The 18,227-nt window shown below is 35.2% G+C and overlaps 1 protein-coding gene across 1 annotated transcript; it reads left to right on the top strand.

Moving 5' to 3' along the window:
- Nucleotides 1-715: 715 nt before the first annotated feature.
- Nucleotides 716-17,692, top strand: LOC130809850 (glyoxylate/hydroxypyruvate reductase HPR3-like). The gene is made up of 2 exons (XM_057675683.1): nucleotides 716-1,248; nucleotides 16,892-17,692. Exons 1-2 carry the CDS (start codon nucleotides 790-792, stop codon nucleotides 17,408-17,410), a joined length of 978 nt encoding a protein of 325 aa, XP_057531666.1. The 5' UTR covers nucleotides 716-789; the 3' UTR covers nucleotides 17,411-17,692.
- Nucleotides 17,693-18,227: the final 535 nt, after the last annotated feature.

Below are 18,227 nucleotides of genomic sequence, written 5' to 3'. Positions count from 1 at the left end.
TTTTTATTATTTGATTTTGTGCATATAAATACTTATGCCCACTTTTCTTTCTTTCTTTGATCAAAATTATTTTCCATAGATTGAAAACCAATCTTGGCAATATGTTGAATGTTCAAAAGGTTAAATAGAATTTTTCAATTAAAAACGAAATATGATTTTGCTAAAGTTCTGATCAGAATCCGACTTTCGACTTATAAATCAGTTATTCAATCTAAATTTTCCAGATTTCAAATATCGTATAAATTATTCGACTCTGTAAAACAAAATACCAAATATATTAAATAAGACGATTCATATCCAATTATTATGCGCACACCAACACAAACTCCTATTATTACACACCAATTCACCACCCAAACCATGAACAACTAGTCTCTTGAGAGACGTATCTCAAGCCTAATCCATTGAAAATTAATGTTTATTTATCACATTATTAATGCCTACTTACATTATCTTTAATGTTTATTTACCGTATCCTTAATGTCTACCTTTAATATCTTAAATGTCTACTTATATTATTTTTAATACCTATTTATAATATTTTACAAAATATATAATAGATCGGATCAATTAAAGACGATGTCTCAAACAAACCGTGAAACACAATAGTTTGTGAATCATGAAATCAACTATGTACATGAAAATGGCCAAATTGATGTGGCTTGTAACACGCCGTTTATGCGACATTGTATCCGTCACTCCAACGTATATATGAAGATGGTCTATTCACTATTCAACACACTTCATATTAAAACTTAAGTTCTCACTGATCTTCCCTTGTCTTCTTCAATGGCGTTATCAACCTCCATTAATCTCCCTAAAGTCCTCTTATTAAGACCACCACCAATTTACCTTCTTTACGAACCCCTATTTTGTCTCCATTTCAACTTCCTCAAAGCCTACGAATCGCAGCTACCTCTCCCTGATTTCCTCGCCGCTTCCAGCGCCACCAATATCTCCGCAATGTTCGTAACCAACCTTGGCCCTAAAATTACTGCCGATAACATCCTCAACTACCTTCCTTCACTTCGATGCATCGTTACCTCGACCATTGGCGTTGACTTCGTCGACCTCGATGAATGTCGCCGTCGTCAAATCACCGTTGCTAATGCCGCCGATGTTTTCTCTCGGGACTGCGCTGATACTGCGATTGCGCTTTTGTTTGATGTTCTTCGGAGGATTTCTGAAGCGGATCGGTTTGTTCGAGGAGGGAATTGGAGCGCTTCTACTTTTCCTTTAGGGCATCGGGTAAATTTATTATCTAAAACTTATCTTGTTGATTTTTTGTTATTGTATTTTACTCCTATTGATTTGTGAGGTTCTATTCAATAGATATAGATAATAGTTTATTGTGTTTTTTTTGAGAACAATTGGTGGGACGGAAAAATGAAAATAAAATCAATACTATTACCGGGCTTAATTGCTTAGACATCATACTTAGCTACGAAACGGTTTAGAAAAATGTTGAGATGCGTATAATCCGCCAGGTACTTGTTATGAATGGTGTGACTTGAATGCACATTTGACGTGTGCATATATGTGTGACTCTTGATCCTATGAGTGTGTTAATGTGAGTGTTTAAATTTGGTAACTTAATCTTGTGATGAATGAGGATGATTATGATGGTGTTTAAGTCATGAAGTATTGTAGGCTTTGAGTGGTGACATAAACATGATGATTTATGACACTTGTTAGAATTTATTGAAGAATATCAGCAGTTTGTGGGTCTGCCATTGATGCCTTGAACGAGGCTCCAAGGTGATTATGTGATGCCTTGAATGAGCACGAAGTTCAGTAGCTATACAGACTCACCAGCAACTGAGTGCTCGAACGAGCACCTCAGCAGTCAGAGAACAGAAGCATGTAGGCAGCAGATCAGAAGGGTCAGGTGCTGGTTGCTCGAACGAGCAACCTGGGTCAGTGCTCCTTGGATTCTGATTTCGACCATTCACATTGTTGGAGCTGTTATGTTTTTCATTTATTCTTAGTCTTAAATATGTATTATCATTAAGTGTAATTTAGCTCTATAAATAGCGAGCTTTTTGTTCATCAAAACACCTCAAATACAACCCCAAGCCTAAACACATAGCCCTTTGTTTTATCTCTTACTCAATTGTAATACTTTATTTGTAAGAGTGTTTTACTCTTGAAATAGTATAAACAAGCAACTACACACCACGGAGGACGTAGCCATCATTGGGTGAACCTCCTTAAATCATTGTGTCATTTTTGCAATTTTATTTTCTGTCAAATGTTTGTTAATTCATTGAATTCGGTATTGTTCATCAAAGTACTTCGAAATGTATCGATCCTAGCTATCATTTCAATTGGTATCATAGCCAAGTTGTTGTTACGGTGATTAAGAAGTCGTTGTTGGTTAAACATGTCTACAATGAAGCTTGATATAGGGAAGTTTGATAGGAGTGTAAACTTTGGCTTATGGCAAGTCAAAACGAAAGTCATTTTGATTCAAAATGGTGTGCGAAAGACAATTGATGGTGTAGACAAAATGCCGGAAGGAATGACTGCGGCGAGATGGGAAAAGATTGATACAAAGGCACTATCGGCAATCCAATTATGCCTTTCTAATGAAGTGCTAAGAGAAGTTGTTAAAAAAGTTACAACCAAGGGGATATGAGAAATTGGAATTACTCTACATGGCCAAGAGTGTTACCAATAGGCTTCTTTTGAAGAGTAGACTCTACGATCTACGCTTGGAGGAAGGTAAACCTTTAAAACCTCACTTAGATGAGTTCTATTCCATTGTTATGGATTTGCAAAACATAGAAGTCAAGCTTGATGATGAAGACTTGGCTATTTACCTCTTATGTTCTCTTCCTCCATCTTACAAGAATTTTAGAAAAACTCTACTTTATGGTAGAGAAAACTTGAGTAGTGACGATGTGAAAAATTTCTGGACTCAAAGGGATCTCATTGATACACAATTGTCACAAAAATCACGGGGTGGCTCGGGTGATGGGTTGTTTGTGAGAGGGAGGACATTAGAGAAAGGTTCCACTAGTGGGGGTGGAATCAAGGGTAAAGGGAGGTCGACGTCATGGGGGCCTAACAAAAATAAGACTTGCAACTATTGCAAGCTTAAAGGCCACATCAAGAAAGATTATTAGAAATGGAAAAAGAAAAATGCTAGTAATGATGGGGCTAGGGACACAACTAGTGACGCCAATGCTAGTTACGTGAATGATAGTGATAATGGTGGTGTTTTAGTTGCCACACATGGGTACAAATATAGTGATGAATGGATTCTTGACTCGGGGTGCACATTCCACATAACTCCCAACAAAACTTTCTTCCAAACATTTGAAAGTGTTGATGAGGAAAATGTGACCATGAGAAACAACACAACGTGTAAGGTGGTTGGAGTTGGGATTGTGAAAATGAGAATGTTTGATGGAATGGTGAGGAACTTGACCAATGTGAGGTATGTTCCGGAGTTTGAAAAAGAATTTCATGTCTTTGGGTATTCTTGATAAGATCGGGTGTAGCATCACTTGTGAAGGTGGAGTTATGAAGGTTGATAGAAGGTCACTTGTGGTGATGAAGGGAAAGATGAATGGGAGTTTGTATGCTCTTGAAGGTTCAACTATGTCCGGCTCGGCAAATGTTTCCACAAACACAATGTCCGATCATGAAACAAAGCTTTGGCACTTGAGACTTGGTCACATGGTTGTGGTGATGAAGGGGAAGATGAATGGGAGTTTGTATGCTCTTGAAGGTTCAACTAAATTCGGCTCGGCAAATGTTTCCACAAACACAATGTTCGATCGTGAAACAAAGCTTTGGCACTTGAGACTTGGTCACATGGGAGAAAGAGGTATGTATGAACTTTCTAAACAAGGTTTATTTGATGGTAAAAAGTTCGGGAACTTTGGGTTTTGCGAACGATGTATTATGGGAAACACAAGAGGTTAGTTTTAAACCCGCCATCCAATACACTAAGGGAATCGTTGACTATATTCATTCCGATTTGTGGGGGCCTTCAAGAAAGCCCTCACTTAGTGGTTGGAACTACTTGTTGACTTTCATAGATGACTTCTCAAGAAAAGTTTGGTGTTCATTAAACACAAAAATGAAGTATTTGATGTTTTCTTAGAATGGAAGAAAATGATAGAGAAAAAGACCGATAGGAGCATCAAGACCTTGAGAACCGATAATGGTCTTGAATTTGTTGATAATAAATTTCTTCAATATTGTGCGAGTTAAGGTATTGTGAGACATAGAAGTGTGGTACAAGATCAATCGCTCACCTCATATCGCCTTGAAATTTAAATCACCACAAGAAGTGTGGTACAACACTCCGATAAATTATTCTGGTCTTAGAGTCTTTGGTTGTCCGGCTTATATTCATGTAAATGATGGAAAGTAAGAATCTAGAGCTAGAAAATGCATTTTTGTGGGATATGGAGTGGGTGTAAAGGGGTATAGGGTGTGGAGTGGTTGTCCGGCTTATACCTTATCCAAAGGAAGTATATTGAGAAAGTTGTGCAACGCTTCTCAATGAAAGATGCTAAAGGTGTGTCTACTCCTCTTGGCTAGGAATCAAAGTACATTTCATAGAAGGTCCAAACACATTGATATCAAGTATATAATATCATTCGGGATGAAGTTGAGCACAAAAGGGTGATTTTGAAGAAGATTGATACTAAAGATAACCCAACCGACGTGATGAAAAAACCATTGCCTGCAACCAAGTTGGATTTATGTGTTGACTTGGTTGGTCTAGCTCCTTGTTTGAAGTGATGTCCTTTCGGGCATATGAGGTGTGTATGTTTTTCTATGCTTGTTTATATTTTTCTAAGATGAAGTGGATTGATGAATGCTTTGACTTGGGTGAACTCAAGTCAAGGTGGAGATTGTTATGAATGGTGTGACTTGAGTGCATATTTGATGTGTGCATTCATGTGTGACTCTTGGGATGAAATCCTATGATTGTTAATGTAGGTGTTTAAATTTGATAACTTAATATGGTGATGAATGAGGATGATTATGATGGTGTTTAAGTCTTGAAGTAATGAAGGCTTTGAATGAGTGACTTAAACATGATGATTTATGACACTTGATGATAGAATTTATTGAAGAATATCAGTAGTTTGTGGGTCCGACATTGATGCCTCAAACGAGGCACCAAGGTGATTATGTGATGCCTTGAACGAGCACAGAGTTCAGTAGCTAACAGACTCACCAGCAACTAAGTGCTCAAACGAGCGATTCACATGCTCAAACGAGCACCTCAGCAGTCAGGGAACAAAAGCATGCAAGCAGCAGATTAGAAGGGTCTGGTGTTGGTTGCTCGAACGAGCGTCCCTCAAGCTCGAATGAGCGACCTGGGTCAGTGCTCCTTGGGTTCTGATTTCCACCATTCACATTCTTGGAGCTGTTATGTTTTTCATTTATTCTTAGTCTTAAATATTTATTATCATTAAGTGTAATTTAGCTCTATAAATAGTGAGCTTATGTTTTTCATTTATTCTTAGTCTTAAATATTTATTATCATTAAGTGTATTTTAGCTCTATAAATTGTGAGCTTTTTTGTTCATCAAAACACATCAAACACAACCCTAGGCCTAAACACATAGCCCTTTGTTTTATCTCTTACTCAATTGTAATACTTCATTTGTAAGAGTGTAACTTGTAAGTGTTTTTATTTCCGAAAACGGTGAGGTTCTCAATGCGTGTACCTCAACGTTTCAATGTGTTTTCATTTTTGCAATGCATAGTCTGTTAACCTGTTTTTTACTTAGCCCCAATCAATCAACATGTATCTGCACAACATAACTCACAACAAGAAGGATCTGCACAACAAAAACCACAACTAGAAGGATCTGCACCCATTATTTTGCCTCCACACTCTTCAACGAGTGGTGATTTTGTGATCCGTGAATCAAGGAGTAAAATGCAATGAACTCGAAAATTATTCATAGCTCTAATGTATGTACCATAAATTTGTACATGAATATTTATTCTATTATTTCTCCAAAAATAGAATTAAAGGTAAAATGTATACAATGAATTTTAAAATATCCAATGTCCTACAAGCTAGTTATCACGTGGCCTCTTTTCATGGTGCTAGTGAAGATTCGAGTAGGAGACTAAATACTCTTTAGTGGGGTGAATGAAGAGTTTGTCGGTTTGAAATTTCTTTTGAATGATGTTTCGGCGTCTTAAAACCGGTTTTGAAATAATACTTGAATAATAATGAGCAAAAATAACTTAGACAAAACACAATGAATTGTTAACGAGGTTTAGCTGCAAATAGTCTACTTCTTCCTAGTGTTTTCTTAACCCGTAGGATTCACCTATTCCATTAATTTGGAAGTTTAGATCACCTGAAGAACTCACTTTCTTTTACACACAAATTTTTTCTTCTAGAGGAGAACAATCTTAACAATTCCATGGTTAATGAAAGATAAAGTTATCAACAGTCTCAATAGTACGAAGAACAATACTTTAGAAAAGTGTCTTATAAGTGGCTTTACTAAATTAAGATGTAAATTAAGAAGAAAGCTTATAACGATTTACTAAGCTTTTGTCTTTTCAGAGTTCACGTCTCTCTTTCAAAGTTCAAGACTCCTTATATGTGAAATAGAAAGCCTAAAAGGAATCTTATTTCTCAAAGCATGATTCAGAATCGAAACATAACCATCAAGTCCTAAAATGTAAGGATTTGGTAAACAAGACATCATTTGAATTTTGATTGATATTAGTCAATATAAACAGAAAATGTAATCCAAAATGCTTCGGGAAACATACATTATAAACATATGGCCATAACATCATACAATATTAAGGAAAGCAGTGTATAGAAGACTGATTCAAACTTGAGTGAGAACACAAACATTTCTAACAAATTGCCTAAAATATAGGTTATCTAATCAAGTTACATTTAAGATATGAAGTATTTTAATATGTTAAATACTCCCTCTATACCTTAGAGTTGTTTCCATAAACAATGTTCACGAAAAGTAAGAAAAATATAATCTTTTAGTTAGTTAATATATTTTTCTTGTTGAATAATAAATTTGATGGAGAAAAGGTTAGTCGGAAAAATATAGGAACCATAATTATTAAAAAATATTCAAATAAAGTTATTGAAAAACATGTGGGGACTATAAGGAATATAAAATATCAAAATGAGTTAGTGGAAAATAAGTGGAACCATAAGCATTAATTAAATATTAAAATGAAGATGAATAAGGTTAACTATGTTTAAAATTTGTGATATAAATAGAAATATTTTTTAAGTAACAACAAATGAAATGACTCAAAATGGCGAATGGAAATAACTTAAGGAGCGAAGAAGGTATAATTTGTTCGGTTTTTATAAAAATAATTAAGATGATAAATAAAATACATAGAATTAAAATAAAATAAATAAAGAGAATTAAAGAATCACAATTTTGTTATATGGTGTGTTTGATTTTCACCATCTAAGAAGAGTTAAGTCTTCAATAAGAATTAACCCAAATTGAACTTATCAACCTCTATAAACCATTCAACTACGACTCTACGAGTGTGCAAAAGTATCCAACTATCCGATTACAAATATCCCATTTGAGAAAACCCATATATGATTCAGAAAATTGAACATCTGAATTTTAAAATTTAGATACTTACGCAGTTTTAGAAATGAATATTTGGATAAAATTTGTACGTGTTTGGATCTGGGTCCTTAAAGCAGTACCCAAATTCGTCACATATAAATAAATCTCCTAAAAGTCAAAGCATTAAATGAAGGTTGCAGGGTAATAGTGCAAGCTACATACTTCGTCCACTTTAATAACTGGACTGAGAAATACGTTTTGCTGTGAATACGCAGAGGCCGCTCGTAAAACGAGAAAAGTTATCCTTTATATTCAATACACCTATGCAAGTGTATAAAAAGTCGCCACGTAAGAGCTTGTACTTGACTCCACAAGGAAACTCATCTCAACATTGATAATGGTAATTTTTCAAGGACAAATCAAACATTCTTTGGTATGGTTAAGGATCTTTGGAATTCATGTCAAATGATGAGATATAAATACTCCTTCATTCATCATTTTCAAGGTATTGAAACTCTAACTAATTCTGAGAATCAAGCTTCTCTGTGAATGCATTCACTGAGAACGTTCCTCACTTATTGTGTTCAATCATCCTTGCATTGAATAACTTTATTAATTCTTGTGAGGCAAAAGGAATAACTTAGGCCTCACGCCATAAACAAAACCTCATATATTTACTCCAAGCTAAAGAGTGATTCACTTAAATAGGGCTTGTTAGGTACTCATCTTTGATTATCAGAGAAGGTCCCCGTAGAAGCTCTATGGGCCTTGCTAACCCTTGTTGCAATTACATTCATTAAGGTGGTCTTATTGAAAGGACTAGATAGGGAAAATAAGCCTCTCAATCAGCAGACACCAACAACTTGACTTCGTGCAAATTAATTGTGTGCAGGCCTTGATAGGAACAATACGAATTCAGTAATTTGAAATTCGAATATCCAAAGTATCTACATTTTTAACATCTTAGCTATAAAGTGGGATAAATAGACTTCGTGTTCCGTAGGCCCAAAACAAGTAAAATGAAAGAGAGTCTAAACATGTATTTCCATACTCAAACCCTCACTCTACTTGCCGTTAAGTAAACCTTTTTTTGTAATTAAGGTGTGACTTTAGTTCTTAATACATCTCTCAAATGCCTAAGTAAAGAAGAGGTTGAAAAGGGTTAATATTGGAATAAGAAGAAAAGGCATTAAAAGGCAAATTCGGATTTGGAGGCAGAAGTAAAAGCCGACTTGTCTTTAGGTTTTGGATCCTGCTATATCAATCGAGTAATTGGATTTTTGATGATATAAAGAATGTTTCGATTCAAAGAGACCTTATAAAAAAACAATTGACTCAAAAGATAAATGGATTAAGTGAGGGTTTGTTTGTAAAAGGATGAACAAGTGATATTAGTTCTAGTTGTGCTGGGAAGAATAGAGTAGGTCTATGTCTAAGCCTTCTAACAAGGGTAAGACATGTCACTATTGCAAGTTGAAGGGGCATATAATGAAACATTGTTGGAAATTAAGAGAGTGTAAAACGAGAATGACTCTAAGATTCTACATCTTGAGATGCAAGCTATGCTATTGATAGCGATGATGACGGTGCTTTGGTAGTAACGGATGGGTACAACCGTACAGGGGAGACAATAAGTAGATTCTTGATTCTGGGTGTTCTTTTCAAACGACTCCTAATAGGGATTTTTTTTTCTACCTATGAAATGGTGGATGGTGGAAATGTTACCTTGAGTAATGATGATACATGCTAAATAGTCGACATTGCTAGTGTTGTTATCAAGATGCATGACGAGTTAATTAGGACTTTATGTGATGTGAGACATGTTCCGAGATTGAAAAAAAACCTGATTTCTTCGGGTACATTAGATTTTTTGGGATGTAAATGTCCTATGAGGGTGGTGTCATGAAAATTATAAAAGGCTCGCTTATTTTGATGAGAGGTATCATTGTTGGGAGATTGTATGTATTATAAGGTTCCATGGCTACTGAATCGGTGAATTTCACCACGTCTACTATGAGTAAGGAAGAGACCAAACATTGCCATATGAGTAAGCAAGCCATGAATGTGTTAAATAAGAAGGGTTTTTTTGGTGGGAAGAAGCTTTCTTTATGTGATGATTGTGTGTTTGGGAAACACAAACGGGTTAGCTTCAAGTCCGCTGTCCATTGCACCAAAGGTGTTCTTGATTACATTCACTCAGATCTTTGGGGTCCATCAAGAAGGGTTTCCTTGGGTGGTTGCAACTACCTTCTTACTTTCATTGCTGATTACTATCGGAAGGTTTGGTGTTTCTTCATTAACACTAAGGATGAAGTGATGGGTGTCTTCAAAGATTGGAAGACAATGGTAGAGAAGAGAATGGAGCATGAAATTAAGACATTGAGGATCGACAATGGTCTTGCATTTGTTGATAATGAGTTTCTCAAAGGAGGGTATAGTAAGGCGTAACACATACGTAGATAGGCCTCAGCAAAATGGATTGGCCGAGAGGATGAATAAGACATTGTTGGAAAGAGCAAGATGTATGTTGAGTATAGTGCATAAACACGGTCATGGTCGCGATTGTGGTCGCGGGAACAGAAAAAATTTGATTATTGCAGAACGAATTGCGATATAATTTTACAAGATGATTATTGATATTTATTAAAATTATGTATTATTTTAATTAAAAAAATTAAAATATTGATTATACTAATTAATACAGTTGAACCTTATTTATTAGTATTAAAAAATATATTGCAGTTAAAAAACAATAGTGGATGATAGCTAGCAAGATAGCACATTCCACCTTACTTTTTTCAGCCTTTACGCCATCAGTTTTTACTCCAAAAGATTTCTATTCACTTTTTTAATTTACATTAGCCTAAAGACTTCATGGGCCATTCGTCCTCATTCATCTGCTTTAAGTTCGAGCTCTAGCTTCTCCAATGGTGGAAATCTCGTCCTTAAAGATAAAAATTCGCCCCTATTAAGCGAAATACACAGCGGTGTAAAGTAGTAAAATTGGCCGATTTGCGTCTTGATGTGTCGTTTTCGTACACAACATTAAAAATCAAGAGATTTTGAAATGGTAAACTGAAAATCCGTGTTGACTCGCTCGTTCCGAGTTGACTCGGCCAAGTTTTAATACCATGATGCTGAGTCAAGCAAGACTTAGAAAGGAGTTTTGGGCCGAAGCGGTGTCTACGTCGTGTTAGTTGATCAACCGTTCTCCCTACATCGCACTTGACTTTAAGTGTCACAAGAGGTATGATATTTTTCACAGGCTGATGATTTAAATCTGAAAAATTTTTGGATGTCCGTCATACATACATGTTAATGAGGGGAAAGTTAAACCTAGAGCTAAAAAATGCATATTTGTTGGCTATGGGTTGGGTGTTAAGGGTTATCGGGTATGGTGTGAGAAATCTAGAACGGTAATAACATCTAAAGATGTTAAATTTTATGAATCATTTATGTTTCCTTGCCCTTTGGATTTTGTTGTCATTAACAATGTAGATTCAACACATAATGCTTGTGCTGAGATGGAGCCTCCTATAGCTTTCGAAGCTACACAGGTTGAGAATAATATGTATCAACCATCGGAATTAACATCTGTCAATGCGCAGCCGGTCAAAGAGGCATGTAAAGCCAACTAAGATGTACATTGAGGAATGTAATTACATGGCCTATGCTCTCATGGTTGTAAGTAAGGTAAAGGTGTGAGAAATCTAGAACGGTAATAACATCTAAAGATGTTAAATTTTATGAATCATTTATGTTTCCTTGCCCTTTGGATTTTGTTGTCATTAACAATGTAGATTCAACACATAATGCTTGTGCTGAGATGGAGCCTCCTATAGCTTTCGAAGCTACACAGGTTGAGAATAATATGTATCAACCATCGGAATTAACATCTGTCAATGCGCAGCCGGTCAAAGAGGCATGTAAAGCCAACTAAGATGTACATTGAGGAATGTAATTACATGGCCTATGCTCTCATGGTTGTAAGTAAGGTAAAAGGCGGTGATGATCCGGGTTCTTTCAAGGATGCTATGGTTATGGTAGATACAAGTGGCTTGGAGCCATGAGGCAAGAGATGAAATCTCTTGCAAAAAATGGTACTTGGTGTATTGGGAAAGCACCCAAGAATAAGAGGATTATGGGTTGCAAGTGGGTTTTCAAGAAGAAAGAAGGATTATCAAGTGAGTTGACCCTATTTACAAAGGTAGAGTAGTAGCAAAAGGCTATTCTCAAGTGTAGGCATTGACTTCCATGAGGTGCTCTCTCTTGTGGTAAAGCATTCTTCAATTGGACCCCTACTTGCTTTAGTGGCGATGGAGGACATGGAGTTACATCAATTAGATGAAAAAACAACATTTCTCAACGTGAATTAGACGAAGAAATCTAAATGAGACATGGAGTTACATCAATTAGACGAAAAAACAAGATTTTGAGGTAATTGGTAAGGAGGACTATGTGTCGCTTGGAGAGATCGTTGTATGGTTTGAAACAATCTCCAAAACAAGAGCATAGAAGGTTTGAGTGCTTCATATTATCACATAGTTTTACACGTTGCTCATATGATAGTAGTGTCTATATGCGGAGCACTAGAGCAAGGTCCTTGATTTATCTTGTGTTGTATGTAGATTATATGCTTGTTTTTTGTAAAAGGATGCTTGAGGTGGAGGATTTAAAGGAGCAATTGTTGAAGGAGTTTGACATCAAAGATCTTGGAGATGCAAAGAAGATTCTTGGAATGGAGATTGTTAAGGATAGGAACAACAGGTTTTTGTATTTTAGTCAAAAGAGATACATAGATAAGGTGTTGAAGAGGTTCTCTATGGACAACGCCATAGTTATTTCCACTCACCTTGGTTCTCATTTCTTACTCTCTAAAGATCATTTCCCTCGGACCAAGCAAGAAGAAGATGATATGCAGGGTGTTCAATACAAAAATTTCATCAAAAGATGATTATGTACGCTATGGTGTGTCGTCGACTCGACAGAGCTCAAGCCATGAGCATGGTGAGTAGGTGCATGGGTAATCTGGGAAAACGACTTTGGGATGCAGTGAAATGGCTTCTTAGATACTTGAAGAGTACATCAGTTGTATGCCTTAGTTTGGGATAGACAAGACCGGGCTCATTGGCTATTGTGATTCCAATTATGCGGGGGACTTGGATGGTAGAAATTTGACCTTGGATTTAGTATTCACTTTGGGTGGTACGACGATTAGTTGGACGTCTTTTCTACCAGATGTGACAACCTATCTACGACGAAGCCGGAATGTATAGCAGCAGCAGAATTCTTCAAACAGGAGAAGTGGTTGAAAGGTCTTATAGGTGAGTTGTGTCCGAGTTTGAGTTTGGTATGTATATGTTGTAATAGCCAAAGTGCGATACCTTCGGTTAACAATCAAAATACGTTTTATAGAAGGACTAAATATATTGAGATTAAGTATAACTTCATTCGTGATGAGATAGAGTACAAGAGATTAACTTTGATCAAGATTGCAACGAAAGACAATCCGACAGATATGATGACTAAATCATTAATATATGCCAAGTTTAGTTTATGTGTAGACTTGATTGGGGTTTTGCACCATTTAGTATGTGATATGCTAGTGTTGGAGTTAAGGTGTAGTCTATAGGTGATGCATGTGATTTGCATAAAGAAGGAGAATGTGAATTTTTTCATCTTAGAATTGTGTATGTGATTTACACACTTTTGTTAGCTTTCGATGATGTCTTTTGGATTGTTTTGGTGTTGATGTTGGTATGGCGTGTTTGGGATGTTTGGCTTTCGGACTCAAGTCAAGGTGGAGATAGTTGTAATTAAGGTGTGGCTTTTGTCCTTAATATCTCTCAAATGCCTAAGTAAAGAAGTTAAAAAGGGGTAAAATTGGAATAAGAAGAAAGACATTAAAAGGCAAAATTAGATTAGGAGGTAGAAGTAAAAGCCAACCCGGCTTTTCCTCTGGCCAAGGAAAAGCCGACTCGGCTTTATGTTTTGGATCCTATTATATCAATTTTCACTCGGCTTTTTCATTTCTTATGTTCTTGCATGTAATAGAACCTGTGTACTATGAGTAAGCCAAATCACATAGTTTAAGATTCTATGTTTTCTAATCCTCTTTCTCTCTAGATTACTTAGTTTTCTTTCTCTCTTTCTCTCTCTCTAAATGTCTCTCATTCTCAATTGGTGATCATACCTCCATTTTAACTCCATTGGAGATTCTTCATTGGCAATAAAAACATCTAAGCTAGACTGTGGACGTAGCCCAATTAAGGTGAACCACGTAAATCGTTGTGTGTATTTTGATTGTTTCTTTATTGCTTGTACGTTGTTGTTCTTGATAGTTGTTTGATTTTGTTTTTTTTTAATTGGGTCTGAGTGTTCATACCAGTTTTTGAATCACTAATCTTTGATCCTTGGTAGTGGGAGTATACTTCACCTTTACTCACATATTGTCATTCCTCTCTCAAGTCTTTGAAGTTTGGGCTTCACAGTGCTTTATCCCTACTCAGAAAAAATTACAATAATTTTTTTAGATTGTGCCATCGACCGTCGTCAATTCTTCACTCATCAAAACAACAATAGCCACATTCTACCATCCGTAGCACCATTTTGTATAAATAAATTAAATGTGTATTTTTGTCAAATGAAGATCGCACATAATTATACTTACATTATCCTTGTTTTCTTTTTAATATTGTCCACTTCTCAGGGCATCATAAATTATCTGTTTATCTTGATAATCGAATTAATTAGTATTAAGCTGCACTCAAAAAGTAGAGGTTTTCTTTAAATGAGTAATGCCGATCGCCAACATCACTAAATTCTTTATTTGTTATAAATAAAAATGGTTGAAGAAAAGCTCAACTTTTAAATAGGATAATTGAATATCCAGATCTCAATAGTTAATATCTGAAAATTTTGGAAATTTGGATATTTAGATTAGATTTGATATCCACTTTCACACACCCCCTACATATCCTAGTCCTACATGGATGTTATTTGGATTATTTATAAAGTCTATGACTTTAATTTGGGAACTTAGGGTTTATTGAGGCATTATCTTTGAGATATAATTGTCCAAGTTTTGGGTTAAAAGGTCTTGTTTTAAATTGTCTAGTTGGACGAGTATTTTGTGTATGGTACGTTTTGGGTTAATAGTTTTTGGTTTAGTTTCTTCGTGTACATCTAGTCGGATGGGTTTTTTTTTTCAACACATGTATGGTACTCAATTTCCATTTAAAACTTCTTGGTTAGCTCGTGTAAGTATAATTGGATGTGACATACGTAGGTATTCAAAGTTTCGAGTTGAAAATTCTTGGTTATATATGTATATATAACAAAGTTCAAGTGAGAACCATTATTATATGAGAACCATGAGAATTAATTTATCTGATAAAAAGGTATTACTTTTCTATTAAAAAGGTGTTACTTTTCTTTAAAAAAGTGTTACTTTTAGCAAAAAAGTTTATTTTTTTTGTTAAAAAAAGATGATACTTTTTGGAAAAAAAGTATTACTTCCAAAAAAAATTTGGAACAAAACTCACAAAAAGGTGACTTTTTACATAAAAAAGTGTTATTGGAAAAAACGTGTTACTTTGTATTATTTTTTTTAAAATTTTTTTTCTCAAAAATAACACGTTTTTGGTAAAAAGTAACAACTTTTGTTTTAAAAAAAGTAACATTTTTTTTTTCAAAAGTAACAATTTTTGTAAAAAGTAATAGTTTTTGATCATGTAAATTGATTTTCACGGTATTCATATAAGCTTGGTTTTCACTGGAATTTGACCATATATATATATATATATATGGTTACTCTATGTTTTGGTTGGATTTTCTTGGTTTAATTTGTTTGTGTGCGTCTTTATCTAACATCAAACAGTCGAAAATGATGTACATAGGTACTCAAAGTTTCGTGTTAAAAGTTGTTTGTTCAGTTTGTTTTTGTTTGTCTAGTCTGTAAGTCCTCTGCGCAACACAACATTTATGGGTACTCTATGTTTCAGTTTGAAAGTTCTAAATTTAGTTTGTTCGTGTATGTTAGTATGTCTAGCTGAATGTTTTTTTGCGTAACACGACATCAACATGTATGGGCACTCAAACTTTTGGGTTCAAAGTTCTTGGTTTATGGAGATATATTAGTACTCGAAGTTTTTGATTATAATTTTGTGGTTTAGTTTGTTTGTGTACATGTAGTTGGATGGGTCTTTTTGTAACATTACATATATGGGTACTTTAAATTCAGGGTTAAAAGTTTCGGGTTAAAAGTTGTTGGTTTACTGTGTTCTTGTACATCAGTCTTTGTGTCAATGTTGGGTCTTTGTAACAGGTGTTCTTGCGAATTTCTATTTGTAAATTCAGGTGAAAATTATTAAAATTCTTAAACCTGACTTTAGAATAGCCTTATGTCAAATTGCTAATTGATGATTGGTAAGTAGTTTTTACCAAATGGTTTGTAAAAAAGACATGGATATCTCATTGACGACAACGCTAAAAACAATCAATCCCATAGCACCTCCGATTTCAAATCTACATGAATCAATACAAATTAACAAGTGTTGCTCTTAAAAATTTTACACCCTAATTAATATTAACCTACAACTAAGAAAATCTATTCCAATAATTATTCACATATATTCTCATCCATAGTGTAAAAATAAGGCTGCATCGCATCACGTCGATCGCATTGTAAAATTTTCAATTAAAAAGAACTAATATTTCCCACGTTGTAAAGGTGTAAAAAATCTGTGTTTTGGGCATATGGTTTCGACCAATACTTGGGCGTTATGATAACCTCATTCCATTATGACATCATCTTTCTGGTAACGTAGTCGCGACCATTACTGCATTTGCATTTATGCACTATGTTCTTAACTTTCATTACTGTCATTGAAGTAGAAAATGTTTCATATACTTGAATTTTTTATGTCTAATTTATTGGGCCAACCATTTCAAGCCGTTTCAAACCTTGGCTAGGCAGACGCTTAGATGAAAGTCACTTAATGGCATTGGCGTAATCACTCATGTAGTAAACACACTCAATAATCCTGCTCATTTTATGTTTCCGATTTTTGGCACCTAAGTAAAAGTAATAAAAATTAATCGAAATTAATCAAACTTTGTAAGCTAATTATTGAGACCCCTTAATTTTTAAGGCTTGTGCGGTTGGGCACCTTTCACGTGCCTAGTATAAGTGAAGTGTCATATAGCAATTAACATCTCGTTTGTTTCAATTGTTTGACAAATTGAATGAAACACTTATACATAGACAACAGATTGAACTATCTCTTTCCCAAATTTGATTTTAATGCTGTTTTTCTCTTTGATTGCAGATAGGAAGCAGAAAAATAGGCATTGTTGGCTTGGGAAGCATTGGTTCCAGAATTGCAAAACGGCTTGCAGCCTTCAATTGCAGTATTTCATACACCTCAAGAAAATGCAAACCTTCCGTTCCATACTCATTTTACTCAGACATCAAAGATCTGGCCAAGAATAGTGATGTACTTGTATTATGTTGCCCGTTAACTGATGAAACAAGGCATATGATAAACAGAGAAGTACTATTGGCACTTGGTAAGGAAGGAGTAATCATCAATGTTGCACGTGGATCTGTAGTTGATGAGAACGAGCTGGTCAAATGTTTGCTGGAAGGCCAAATAGCAGGCGCTGGTCTCGACGTTTTTGATAATGAGCCTAGTGTCCCTAAAGAGCTATTGGATTTAGACAACGTTGTTCTGACGCCCCACCTTGCTGCTTGCACGGAGGAGGCTTTCGAAGATTTGTTTGAACATGTGAAAGGAAACTTGTTGGCTTTCTTCTCAAATAAGCCACTTCGCTCTCCAATCATCTGATAGATGACTCAGTTGCCATATTTCTTGCAGGTTGGCTAGTTATTTACATTTGTTAGTTGTGTACACATTTTCTTCATCGATTATGAAGCAAATCTCAAGAATGAAGCAGTATATCTCTTGGGGTTGATTTTCAGTATCAAGCAATCTGGTGCTGATGTCCTATTCCTTTACCTTTTTGATTGGCTCGGGTTACTTTATTTTTTTTAATAATCCCTATTTTAGGCGATAATATATCAGGATACTTTGTAAAGTGTTGTCTATGTAAGCGTTATTGTTACCCCACACATCTACGGCTAGCTTTTCCTACGAGTTTTTAGTTCAACATAACGTCATTATGGGGTAAGATAGGCTGATTAACAAAGTCAAATTCTGATTAGATGGATTCAGATGTGTTTGTGATTTTATTTGGAGACACATGAACTATTATGATATAATATAATTTTTGTACTAGGCTCATATAAAGAGTAGGATCTTCAAGAAGAACTCCTTCATTAGCAGATAGTTTAGTATTAAGGGTGTGTTTGGTATGCAAAATTCAAGACGTAGGTAACGGAATCGAATATCGTATCTGTTTCTGGTGGTTTGTTTATGTTTTCATTTTTCCAATACCGTTTCTAAAGGGTATTGGATTCCCTTAATTATTACCGCTTGAGAATCACTGGTAACAGGTGGCTCTTTACACAGCTAAAACAAAAGCTCAAATTTTTTCTTCATGCGTCAAAACTTTCTTCACAGAAATCCCTAAATTCATCCCAATTTTTGCATATGTCCCCTTTCATAAATTCTAGTTTCTTCATCTTTTACAAAAAAGATTTGA

The sequence above is a fragment of the Amaranthus tricolor genome, chromosome 4, assembly GCF_026212465.1.
Source record: "Amaranthus tricolor cultivar Red isolate AtriRed21 chromosome 4, ASM2621246v1, whole genome shotgun sequence".
NCBI classification, from domain to species: domain Eukaryota; kingdom Viridiplantae; phylum Streptophyta; class Magnoliopsida; order Caryophyllales; family Amaranthaceae; genus Amaranthus; species Amaranthus tricolor.
Note: the sequence above shows the minus strand (reverse complement) of the source record. Positions and strands in the feature narration are given on the sequence as shown.